The sequence below is a fragment of the Podarcis erhardii genome, assembly GCF_964252035.2.
Source record: "Podarcis erhardii genome assembly, chromosome: 9".
Lineage (NCBI taxonomy): Eukaryota > Metazoa > Chordata > Lepidosauria > Squamata > Lacertidae > Podarcis > Podarcis erhardii.
In genome coordinates this window covers 13,909,890-13,923,199 of record NC_138512.1, presented here as the reverse complement: position 1 = coordinate 13,923,199, position 13,310 = coordinate 13,909,890, and the positions used below count along the sequence as shown (strand labels likewise).

Genomic DNA, 13,310 nt, shown 5'->3' with positions numbered 1-13,310 from the left:
CTTGAACTTAGCAAGCTAATGTCAGGTGTGAACTAAATCCCAAGATGAGTGCAGGGACATCAACTCACCTGGAGACTTTCTACAACAGGCACAGGTGTTACTGGAGCGTGGACAGGTCCCATTCCCTCATAAAAGGTGTACTCTGCTTTATCTGTGCTAATGATTGTCCATGAAGCTCCATCATTAATCATCTCTTTATTTGGTTCTTTTGGACATGGAGTGGCCTTTAAAAAAAACAGAGAAGTAATCAGGTGGCCAAGAATGCTTCATGTCAAAACAAAACAAAACAAAACAAAACAAAACAAAACAAAACAAAACAAAACAAAACAAAACAAAACAAAACAAAACAGCGGAGAATGAATCAACTGTAACACATCAAGCCACCTTTGTCTGGGGAGAGGGGCTTCCCTGTTGCAAAAGCATCATTCACAAACTAGTTGTGTTCACTTGCATAATTTGTAAGCTAGGATCCTCAGGAAAGCCCCTCTACTGTAGTTCCCAATTGTTTAAATTAGGCTGCTTAGCACTGCACTATACTGAAGCCTAAGTTCAGTATAATAAATTTATTTATATCCTGCCCATCTGGCTGGGTTTCCCCAGCCACTCTGGACGGCTCCCAACAGAATATTAAAAAAACAATAAAACATCAAACATAAAAAATTTCCCTAAACAGAGTTGCCTTCAGATGTCTTCTAAAAGTCCTGAAGATAGTTGTTTATTTCCTTGATGGGAGGGCATTCCACAGGGCGGGTGCCACTACCGAGAAGGCCCTCTGCCTGTAACCTCACTTCTCGCAGGGAGGGAACTGCCAGAAGGCCCTCGGAGCTGGACCTTATTAGGCCAGATACACAGATGCTGCAGATAGCAAGTCTCTTGCCATCTAGATATTATTGGACTCCATCCATTGCAACCAGTATGGCTCAGTGGTCAGGGGTGGTGGCTGTTGTCGTCCAGCAACATTTGGAGGGCCACAGTTACCACACCACAGAAATCCACCTTCTCTTTGGTCCTTGCTTCTTACTGCAAAGTTTTCCCCAGCCCTTTGCCTCTCCCTGCCCCCTTCAAGTGCCCAGTGCGAAGCCTCTTCAGGACAGTATTTTTTGCTCTATAAGACGCACTTTTCCCCTCTAAAAAAGTAAGGGGGTGTGTGTGTGCATCTTATGGAGCGAATGCAGGCTGCGCAGCTATCCCAGAAGCCAGAACAGCAAGAGGGAACGCTGTGCAGCGCTCCCTCTTGCTGTTCTAGCTTCTGACTTAGCCGTGCAAAGCCTCTTCAGGGCAGGGGGAGCCTTCATCCCACTGCCCTGAAGAGGCTTCGCGCGGCTATCCCAGAAGCCAGAACTGCAAGAGGGATTGCTTGCTGTTCTGGCTTCTGGGATTCAGAACATTTTCCTCCTCCAAAAACTAGGTGTGTCTTATGGTCTGGTGTGTCTTATAGAGCGAAAAATAGGGTAGTTGCATCCATTTCAAGGCAGCTCTCCACCACACTCTGAGCTCCTAACAACTGCCATGCTATGCATCAATCTGCAACTCCACAGCTAGTTCTAATATACTTTGCAGGATGAGGCAAGCTTCTGAAACCTCAGCTAAACCTCAAAGGAAAGGTCTGATCTGCAACAAAGGTGTGCAGTGCTATGTACAATCTTTCCCGCTAGCAGCGAATCTGATCCAGGAATTGCTGAGCCCTGCCACCCCGCTCCTTTCAACAGCTCCAGACCAGGAGCTGGAACTTTGTGTACTCTGTTCCCTTGGATTGGCACTGGTGCAGTGTGAGATTATGTCAACGTTTAATATTACCCGTTTGTCAACTAACTCACTTGAAATTGGATGATTCGCTCCTGGGAAAGGCACAAGTACATTCGTTCGGTATCTTTAAGGTAGAACGCACACTTATGGAGCTGTGACACTGGATCGTCTGCATCTAGCAATGCCGTCTGTTTGTCCACTTTTCGAATTATCTGTAGATAAAAAAGTGCACATAAGACACACTTGGACTCAAAATGCAACTTGTTTCTGGGCACTGAAAAGCAGCAGCAGTGAACTTGTATGTGAATATATTTGGTATCAAAAGAGTGCTTGAGGGATTCTAACTGTGGGAGGGATTCATCAAGTATCAGGAGCCAGTTAAACACTTCATCTGTGTACATATGAAGCATCAAACCTAGCAAACTACAGGAGGCACTTTAATTGAAGCACTAAGCATATTGTAGTAGATTGACAATATGGATTTGGACTTTGAAACAGTGCCTTATACCGTTCTACATTGGTATACCTTGCACAGAACCGAATGTATATCAAAACATAGAATAGTTTACAACCATTAACAGCTATGCATAACCAGCCTGGTAGATTTAAAGACTGATTATCCGTTAAAAACTGTATTCTCAGTTCTCTACTCTTTAACAAGTATATATATATATAGTAAAGTTATCAAAGGAGTAGAGATCCAGTGTGGTGTAGTGGTTAGTGTGTTGGCTCAGGATCCAAGACCAGGATCCATATCCCTACACAACCATGAAGCTCCCTGGGTGACCAGCCACTGTCTTAGCCTAAACTACCTCTTGGGGCTTTGTTGAGAGGGTAAAATGGAGAGAAGGAGAACCTTGTACCTTTCTTTGGAAGTAAGGTGGGATATAAATATAATACTAGATCTAAAATTTAAAAACAAATATACCAGTCTTGGGAGTGCCATGCCAGTGACGGAACAAACAAGTTTAACCGTCTGCCCATAGTGAATATAGCCATCTCGAACTGTGAATTCTTCACCTTCCGATTCATCATCATCCACTGCAGAGGAAAAGAAAAGGTTTTAGTATGCAAGGAGATCAATAGATTCCAAAAGCAATCACACAGCACAGACAAGTATGGGTTTTCAATCGCAAGCTTTACTTACAGAGGTGAATGTAAAATGCTCCCCACTGTTGCGAGCTGGCATGGAAGTTTCCTCCCTCCACGTGCAAGTATCTCGTGCTAACTGTTTGCGACCGAAGTCTATTGAATAGTGCCACTTTTGTCCCCGATGCAATGCACACTGAAAAAACAAACCAACAAGCCAGATATTTAAATATGTCAGTCTTTAGACTGTTAAGCAATAAAGATTTGCATGAAAACACCATGCATGCAAAATTAATCTAGGCAGCAACTCTAATAATCTATTGCTACATATTCCTTCCAAAAGTACTTTAATGTTTTCGGTTGCAAAGCTAAAATCCAGAGAATGTGTATATATAAGAAAGCACAATCCTGAATCGCGACCTACTTCAGAAATTTGGAATGTATGCTTTATTTTAAAAATATATAAAATTAAAATTCCTTAAATGTGGCCATAGTAACAGATTCACAAGCCAATTGCAACCGACTGTTTTTCTCCAAAGCAGCAAAAACAAAGCATTTCCTTCTAATTCCAGTGTTTGAAATTAATATGCCAGGTATCCCTTTCAACCATCCTTTGTAGGCCTTATTCCAAATCTTGGCACTGTTTCCCCCCCTCCTCCAAATACTAAAATTGTAAAATCAAGTGGCTTCTTTGTGTGCAGCTTTGTCTAGCCGTTTTCTCAGAGTGTCTGGAACCAACCAAAATAGAGGTTATTATGGCCAATATTCTGCACCACACCACCATTCTAACACATCTGAGCACTAGTTTAGAATTTACTACATTTAGTGGGAAGCAGAAGGGAAGTGACTGACACTTCTGCACTTCCCACTTGGGCTGCAATTTATGATGTAGGATAACAGATCTGATCATTTGCAAACGTTACGAGCTCCGGGTTTGCATTTTATAGGAGTAGCAGGAAAGGCAGCAATATTAGCTATGAGACAGCAACGCCCTATCCATCTCCCTGGCTGAAATGAAGTGTCACACTTGGCACTTACACCTCTTAAGAGGGTTTCCTACAGGGACTAGTTCACCCGGTAATTATGTAACACTACAGGTAAAATTACATGCTGCCTTACAGGACATCTTCAGGAGAAGAAAAGGCTAAGGAGTAGATGCTACACAAATCCTGAATGGTGTCCCTAAGATAGTTGGGTGGCATTTTGTATGCCTTCTTCTGGCAACTCCTGCAGGCAAGCTGGGGGGTATTGTCATCTGGGGGTATTGTCATCTGGGCAGCCCAGAATCTCCATACACACTGCCCAGGCTTGTGCCCCAGAGGTCACTTTGGTGCTGCTATTGAAGCAAAAGCAATTACAATTAACTGGCTTCTGCAGCTAAAGTAGTAGCTGTGATTCTCCAACAGTTTGGCTTCATTCCCAGATGTGCACTCCATTGTCTGTCGAGAAAGATGGATGCCAACAGACCCAGGCATCCACCAGTAGAATAGACACCACTGGTCCAACGGATTTCCCCTACCCCCCCCCCTCGCCAGTCTGCCTGAGGGCAAGGTGATCTGCTCAAAGGCTGGGCGTGTGGAAGGCTACCGGGGGTATGGGAATGACAGAAAAAGAAAACCTGTTACGCAAGCAGTCATTCACTCACACAGCACTGGCTATCACCCTTTGAAAGTCCCGAGTCTCTTAATTTGTTTTTTTAAAAGTTCATTCCATTTTAAAATTTCAAAGACTGTAAACCGTTTTTTTGGAAAAAGATAAAGTACTTGGAGTATTTGGGGGGTGGGGTGGAGGTGGAAACAATCTTACCAACTTATCAATGTAGTTTTGTATACATAGGGTGTATATTATGTGGGCCAACATTCTCACATTTGACCCTCCCTATAGTCTGAATTAGGGACGCGGGTGGCGCTGTGGGTAAAACCTCAGCGCCTAGGACTTGCCGATCGCATGGTCGGCGGTTCGAATCCCCGTGGCAGGGTGCGCTCCCGTCGTTCGGTCCCAGCGCCTGCCAACCTAGCAGTTCGAAAGCACCTCCGGGTGCAAGTAGATAAATAGGGACCGCTTACCAGCGGGAAGGTAGACGGCGTTCCGTGTGCTGCGCTGGCTCGCCAGATGCAGCTTGTCACGCTGGCCACGTGACCTGGAAGTGTCTGCGGACAGCGCTGGCTCCCGGCCTATAGAGTGAGATGAGCGCACAACCCTAGAGTCTGGCAAGACTGGCCCGTACGGGCAGGGGTACCTTTACCTTTACCTTTTTATAGTCTGAATTGGGTTCTGCCCAGCAAACAATGCACTGCATCCGTTTAGAGTAGAGAACGCTGATCAGATGTTTGAGCAGCTTCTTAGAGAAATGCACTGCATGTTCCAGAATATTGTAGTGGCAAGTTGAAGAAATCACCTTTTCAAAAGTTAAAGGGTGTCATTGATGTGTATAGCTCAGTTGGGACACGAGTGTCACTGTGGTCTAAACCATTTTTTTTTTAACCTTATTTATAGCTCAGTTGGTTAGAGCATGGTACTGATAATGCCAAGGTTTCAAGTTTGATTCTCATATGGGACAGCTCCATATCCCTGCATTGAAGGGGTCCTCAGGGTCCTTTCCAACTCTACAATTCTATTATTCTATGATATATTTGTTATAAAGGTTCATGCCCTTCTAAATTGCTAGATCAAGTTATCATATGGCAGCGCTGCTGTTCCTACATACACACCCAATGCACGATTAAGGGCATTTTCTCGTTTGAAAATTATGACATACAAATAAAGGTGGCATTGTGCTGTTCAAAGCAGCTTGTAAAATCAATACTTACAATCTGCATTCTTCAGTGACTGTTTCTTTTTAGAGGGTTTGGAAATTACTTTGATTCGTTTACTGAGGAACACACCAATATCATCGCTATTGCCATAGAACATTTTTACCGATAACATGAAGTGCTTTCGCTTGTCGGAGTCAGATATGTACAAGGTTTTAGCTGTGCAATAGTTCTGTGGATAAGAACAGGAATCAATTCATTAGAAGTTTTAACTAGCAACAGAAGGACAAATTATGACAAATTATGACAGAAGGACAAAGCATTATGTGCTAAGGCAATTTGTTAGCTGATCTGTTCAGAGTTCTGACTGGGCTTTGTGCTCTTCTGAGTGGCTTGTAGAAAACTGGGAGGACTGACTCCAAATGTCACAAGGTTTGTGGAGTGGAGGAAATGGTCAATCATGTTCTATGGGATTGTCTGAAGCATATGGGACATATAGGTGGCAGTAACAGGGCAGTAACAGTAAGAGAACTGGGGTGTGGTACCCATAATTAAAGGAAAGCATGGACGAGACTCATACTGGACTGAGGCACCTCCCTATAATGCAATCAATTAACAAACCCTAAGAAACAGGCAACTAGCTACCTATAGGCACAGAACTCTGTTCAACCTTTTCTTCTCTCTGGTCAGTCAGGGAGTGAAATGCTCCTTCATAGAGAAAAGCTAGGACTACGATACTACAAGAGACTTCAATTAATCCCCCTTGACATCTAGGGATGTAAGCAATTTCCCCAACATCCCAGGTTGCTGTAAATATACCAACGTTATTATGGACTATCTTCGTAAGGTCTACGCATGCTTGCTTCCAAATGCATATGAGGCTTTTCAAACACTTCAGGGAGCTTCAGCAAGCATCACAGATGTGTGGCTACTGAATTATGAGACGTCCAGTTTTTATGGACCCAAGTACAGCATGCTCGGCTGCATTTTTGTTTGCACTAATAGCATTAGAAACACTCATATGTGGAATCTTAATTTTAAACAGATCAGGTCTGTAAATGTTCAAATTGTGAAATCCGCCCCCGATCCAAACAGGCTAGTGCCCCCTACTCCAGGCAATCCTTACAACAAGTTTACACATAGGATGAATTCTTGTACACAGTCAGTATCTACTCATTTTCCTGAGAACGAAAAGAGTGACCCAATCAATGACTTACTCCCAAGAAGGAGCGCCACATTCTATGTTTTATCTTCTTAAGCTGGTTTATTGCCATAAAACACATACTGAAAAATGACTCAGAAGGCCTTCAATACATCAGTGAGCTAGCATATAAAATACAGATTTGTACTCATCCTACCTTTCCTTCCAGATTTAACTGCTGCATTTCTTGGTCACTATTACCTATCCCAATAAAGGCGCATGGTTGAGACTCTTGTTCAGAGCAGCCATCCCGTTCCATCTGTTCTTTTTTTTTCTTCCACCCACTACCCATAAGATAGACACAGGGAGGGGGGCAAAAGAACCTGAAGATGAAAAACAGAGTGTTGGGTTCAAGCTCAATGCATTTGGTTAAAGCTGTGTGTATTCTGTACAAAATAAATACAATTCTGAACAAAATGTGAAGCAAGAGAAACTGGGTTCTGTGGTGCACTTGTAAAAGTGCAAAAGAGTATTGGAAAACGATCCATAATGAACTGAAAAAAGTGATTAAAAGTACCTTCCAAAAAACAACAACAGAGTCCTTTCTGCTGGGGATAATTCAGACTGAAATTCCCAGGTGTCAAAAAAGGTTATTTATGTATGTCACTACCGTGGCCCGTGTTTTGTTAGCCCAAAAATGGAAAACGAGCGAGGTCCCAACCAAAGAATGGCAACTTAAGCTGACAGAATATGCATAACTCACAGACTTAACATATAGAATAAGAGAACAAGAACAACATACATCTAGAGAAGATCGGAAAACGTTTATTGAATATATGGGAAATAATTGTGGACAGCTGAAAACGCTGGCAGCATTAAGATAAATTCAACAGTACAAATAAGTTTTGATGGGTGCAATAATGGAATACTGAATGGTATAGTCTTTTGTAAAATATGCAGGGATTTATGATATGTAAAATGAACCATGGAAAGAGAAAAAGGGAAGTCACTGATATCTTAAGGATGCAAAATGAGTATTTTAAATTGTAAAACAGAAAATTTAATAAAAATTATAGAGAGAGAGAGAAACTGGGTTCTGTGACCTACATAAATGATATGGCTTGCAGAGATTTACTAACTGTGCATAGTTTTATTTTGCTCCTGCTTAGCCATAAGGAACTAACTATTCAGGACACTAAAACTCATTTCCTACTTTGCAAGGATTTACCAGGCATTTCTCACATTTTCCAATATACTGTGCCAGCTGATCGTTATAAGAATAACTATTCAAGAATCAATGTTCTGAGTTTGATTCCCCCCCCCCCCAGCCACTTTCTCCCTGTCCGTTTTCCCTTGTGTGTCTTTTTTATTATTATTGTAAGCCTGAGGGAAGGGTTTGGTTTTTTTTTATTGACTGTATATAGTCTTATGTTAATTGACTGGAAATAAGCCACTCTGGGAACACTTTTGGCTGAAGAGCTCTAAATGCTTTAAATAATGGTGATAATACTTTTTTCAAAGAGCAATCACTACAGTGGAATTACAGAGCAACACAGCCTTGGCTCCATAACAATATAAAAGGTATCTACACTACTGCTTATTGCATGCTTCTAAGCCTGACTGATTTCTATTAGAGACATCAAACATGTACTTAAATTTCCCATTGAAGAAAGAGAAATGTAAGACAGGAGTAGGGAGTCTTTGCCATCCCCAAAACTGCATTTTCTTGGAGAAAATCGGTCAGGGGCAGGAGGTCCATAGGGGACGGGGCCAATGTCAAAAGTGGACCACTCCTCCCTAACATTCCCACTCGCACTAAAACCATATTACCTTGGAAGGTGGCAGACTCTCTTTCACTGGAGGGTTTTAAGCAGAGTCTGGATGACCACCTATCAGGATGCTGTGGTAGTGTTTTTCTAGCACTGGCAGGAAAAAATGAGTTTTGATGTCCTTTCCAAGTCTTATGATTCTATGATTCATTCATTCCATTCCAGTCTCTCTCTTCCCCTTTTCACTTTATCACCTTCTCTCTCTTTCTCTCATCTCCTTGTCTCCCTGTGCAGCAAATTTATGCTTTTTTAAAAAAACACCAGCTTCCATTGGGGATAATGCAAGCTGTTTAATTGATGCCAGGATGGAGGGTGGGGAGATTGGGATCACAGCATAGAGCTGTAACACCTCCAATAATGATTTTAAAAAATCAACCCCAAAATCACAAAAAACACCTGCTTTTATTCTGTTTTGTTAGGCTGTTTTTGAGCCTAACTGCTGACTTTTATAGCTATAGGAACAAGGGGAAAACTGGAAAAAAATTCCAGAGAAGTTAAGATTCTATCTAAAATATCAACTGATACTAAAAGTATCCCCAGAATAAGCTCCACTCCAATTTTTCACTCCAGTATACTGAAAACATTTTTGTAAAAAAAAAAAAAACTAATATAGGTTTCATTAGCATTCCTCATTTGGCCAGTTGAAGAACGTCTAAACACCAGGCCAGCCTTTATGTGTACACTAGGTGGAGCTCCACTCAAAGCAAATTTCAGGATTTCAAAGAACCAAGGGCCCAAACTTAGACTGTACAACAATTTTAAACAACCTGGAACCAAGCTTACACTGTATAATAGAGCTTTTGAAATGGCACTACCAAAATCTGGAGAAAAGATACTGTGGATGCCTGAAGTTCTTCTAGATCAGCCCAAGATTGTTTTGTGTGTGACATTTCCCATAATGTTTCAAAATGGCACAATAGAGAGCACACAGCACAACACTGACCTCTTTTCATTTCCATACGATTTCTGTGCAACCTTTGCATGAAGGATTAGGACTGTTTGATCACCACGCTCCTTTAAATAGTTTCTCATTGCTTCCCTGAGAATTAAAAAGGCACAATAAAATTAATAGAAATTCTCTTCATAAAAAAACAAAACTGTATGGCAAAGGTAGTCTCCAGGCGTTGCAGCTGCCATTGTCCCTGACCAGTGGCCATGCTGGCCGGGGCTGATGGGAGGTGGTAGTCCAAAAACTTAAGGAGGGCACCATGTTGGCTTCATGTTTTGATATTTAAAAATATTCCGGCAAAATAAGCAGCCCAAGTGCGTGGAGTACAAGATATTTGCAAGCACATACCTTTACAACCTCAAGTGGCTTACAGAGTTGCCAAGGGGCGTGTAGGTGGCTTAACCTAGTTTCTGAGTCCCTCCTCCTGCAGAAAGCACTCCCTGTCCTCAGGCAACAGTAGTGAAGTGAAAGTCCAAGAGTTATCCACCACAAGGTTTATAATTAGTGGAATACATGATTTAAAGGAGGACTTGGGATCTGGCCCTTACTTTCTAGCAGAGCTGGAAAAGACATCAACCTGCCTTCGGACAGTGGTGGCTTTTGGGAGTAAACACTACTAAGATAGATGGATCAAGAGCCTAACACAGTTGAGGCACTTCCATTTGTTTTGTCTTCACAAGCAGTAGCCTATCTACAAAATCTAGCTCTACTCGGAAAGGATAAACAGCCTTTTCAAGAGTGTAATACAGTGATACTTCCAGTTGCGGACGGGATCCGTTCCAGAGGTCCGGCTGGATCCCGACGTTTTCGCAACCGGAGAGATCGCTTCTGTGCACACACGCACAGTGGTAGAGTGCTTCTGCGCATGCGGCAAAATCCCAGAAATATACTTCCGGGTTTACCGCTTACGTATCCCAAAGTTTACGTAACCGGAGGGATATGTAACTGCAGCTACGACTGTATTTTTAAATCTTTTTTTTAAAAAATGAGAAAAATGTTAAACTGTTAAATTGTTCAGCCTCAGAGTATACTCTGGTTGGAATTACATACCTGTTAATGGATTAACTACAGAGCAAGCAGGAACTCATTCCAAAATACATTCCTGGAGGTATCTATAATTCTATAATTTTATATTTGCTAGAAATTTTTCTAAATGCACATGAACCAAAAGCAGCTAAGACAAACGTGTTAGGATGCTGACATCTGCCTATAGTTAGGGGATTTGCCGCTTAAGATTACCAGCACTTTCCCATTTCATTTTGAACAATATGCAGTTATCATAGGGCAGAACCTATGGAAATGATTACTTTTCAAAGGCTTCCCTAGTAGGCTACCAAGAGAGGGGAAGAAGCAATAACATGCATGTTCCACTGTCTTTCTGAAAATTATGACTAGCATTCCACACTGGTGCTCCAGGGAGTGGGAACAGCTTCTGTTCACAGAACAAAAGGCTGCTTCCATTCACAATATTGAATGCCACCCCATTGTCACGAACTGTAAACTTTAGCTTTGTCCTTGGCTACTAGAAGAGAACCTGCATTGCAAATAATGCTAACATACAGATAAAATAGAACATTTGTCTGCAGGAGGACTGTTTGGAGAATACAAACTAAAGCAACAGGAAAAAAGGATTCAAAATCTAGTGTTTTGCCAAGGAACAGGGTATGATTTAACACTGGAAAGACCAGACACAAAATATACTAATAAAATTGTGAAAGTTACAACTTAAAAAAAGGGGTAGCTGAATATTTCAACAACAGTAAAAGGCATCAGGAAAGTATATATTGTCCAATGGTAAGAAATTCTCATCCAGTCCAAGGTCTTTAGCCCTTTATCAGTGAGTGGTCTAACCTAAGTATAATGAGGGGTACCTAGGCCACTCTGGAAGCTGTTTTAGATGAGGAGAAGGTCTACATAAATAACTAAATGCCTGGATTGTTGTGTGTTTAGAATTTCCATTATTTAAAAAGGTCAAAAAGGCAATCCACGGTGTGTAGGTGCATGCGTTTGTGTAATACAGTTGTAGTCAGGTGATGCAGCCCAGATTAACATGCCGTCACTGAATTCAGAACTCCCCCCAAAAATGAGTGCTTTTACTGCACTGGCCTACTGACTTTGGAAAAACCTGCATTTAAACAGAAGGGCTGAAAGACATTTTTTTGTTGTTGCAAACATTTCATAATTTTAGTACTTTATGGGCTTTGAACTGCCTCGGGATCTTATGATGAAGGGTGGCATATAAATCTAATAAATAAATAGATAAATAAATATAAAAAAATATATGACTGCATCTTATTGTGCTGTTTAATAGCACACTCACTTTGAAGCCTGAAAGGATGTCTATAAATATTGAAAATTAATAAATGTGGTACCTTTAGGTTGAAAACCTAATAAAAATGTAGAGGTGAAGAATTATTACATAGTTGGATTGACTTGACTTCACCATTCTTTTTTCAATACATTGTCATAAAATTTGTATTTTCAAGATGGGACAAGAAAGGAATCCAGTGTGTATTTAGGTCTAGTTCATTCCAATAACAGATGCAATAGTAAAACTGTTCTTAGAGTATATCACTTCAAATTACAGCTAGGAATAGAGTTACATGGTCAAATGTAATTTCTCCAGGGGGGGAAACATACTTGCACAAACAAATTTAGCATATTGGGAAAAGGCTAAGCTACAACCTGTTTTTATGACAACTAGATCTTCATACATACCGTATTTTTCGCCCTATAGGACGCACTTTTTCCCCTCCAAAAATGAAGGGGAAATGTGTGTGCGTCCTATGGGGCGAATGCAGGCTTTCGCTGAAGCCTGGAGAGCGAGAGGCGTCCGTGCGCACCGACACCTCTCGCTCTCCAGGCTCCAGGAAGCTATCCGCAAGCCTTGCGCGCCCCGGGGGAACTACCCCCCGGGCGCGCAAGGCTTGCGGACAGCAGCCTGCAGCGCGGAGCACGGGGCGCCCTCCAGAGGACGCCCCGTGCTTCGCACAGGTGTCACCAAGCCTTGCGCACCCGGGGGATCTCCCCCAGGGCGCGCAAGGCTTGTGGGCGGCAGCCTGCAGCGCGGAGCACGGGGCGCCCTTTGGAGGACGCCCCGTGCTTTGCGCAGGTGTTGGCAAGCCTTGCGCACGGGGGGGGGGACTCCCCCCGGCGTGCAAGGCTTGCGGGCGGCAGCCTGCAGTGCGGAGCACGGGGCGCCCTCCGGAGGACGCCCGTGCTTCACGCAGGTGTCCGCAGCCTGCCGCCCGGCGGGCAGGGCGCCCTGAAGCAGAGCGCCCCGCACGCCGGACAGACATCCGCAGCGTGGGGAGCGCTGCAGGACTTCCCCGCAGGGCTCCCCACTGCAGATAGCAGCCTGCCGCCCGCCGGGCGGGGTGCCCTGAAGCAGAGCGCACTGCACGCCGGACAGACATCCGCAGCTGGGGAGCGCTGCAGGACTTCTTCGCAGGGCTCCCCACGCTGCGGATAGCAGCCTGCCGCCCGGCGGGCAGCGCACCCTGAAGCAGAGCGCCCCGCACGCCGGACAGACATCCGCAGCGTGGGGAGCCCTGCAGGACTTCCCCGCAGGGCTCCCCACGCTGTGGATAGCAGCCTGCTGCCTGGCGCGTGGGGCACCCTGAAGCAGAGCGCCCCTCGCGCCAGGCAGACATCGGCCAGCCCACAAGCTCGGGGGACAGTTGGGAGGCGCAGCGCCGCCATCCCACTGTTCCCCGACCTGGTTTTGGGGGGAAAATAAAGGAAATTTTTTTTTCCTTTATTTCCCCCCCCAAAAAGTAGGTGCGTCCTATGGGACGGAGCGT

General features: G+C 43.6%; 1 protein-coding gene across 7 annotated transcripts in view; it reads right to left on the bottom strand.

The window, feature by feature from the left end:
• RBPJ (recombination signal binding protein for immunoglobulin kappa J region) overlaps positions 1 to 13,310 on the bottom strand; it is a 91,374-nt gene that overhangs the window by 9,057 nt on the left and 69,007 nt on the right. For all 7 annotated transcript variants that reach the window (XM_081875829.1, XM_081875834.1, XM_081875831.1 and 4 more), the window contains 7 exons: positions 9,502 to 9,597; positions 6,947 to 7,112; positions 5,646 to 5,820; positions 2,894 to 3,031; positions 2,675 to 2,787; positions 1,818 to 1,958; positions 69 to 224 (listed from right to left, as the gene is read on the bottom strand). In XM_081875829.1, the coding sequence (XP_081731955.1) occupies positions 69 to 224; positions 1,818 to 1,958; positions 2,675 to 2,787; positions 2,894 to 3,031; positions 5,646 to 5,820; positions 6,947 to 7,112; positions 9,502 to 9,590 (978 nt within the window). In that variant the 5' untranslated portion in view covers positions 9,591 to 9,597. The remainder of the gene's footprint in view (positions 1 to 68; positions 225 to 1,817; positions 1,959 to 2,674; positions 2,788 to 2,893; positions 3,032 to 5,645; positions 5,821 to 6,946; positions 7,113 to 9,501; positions 9,598 to 13,310) is intronic.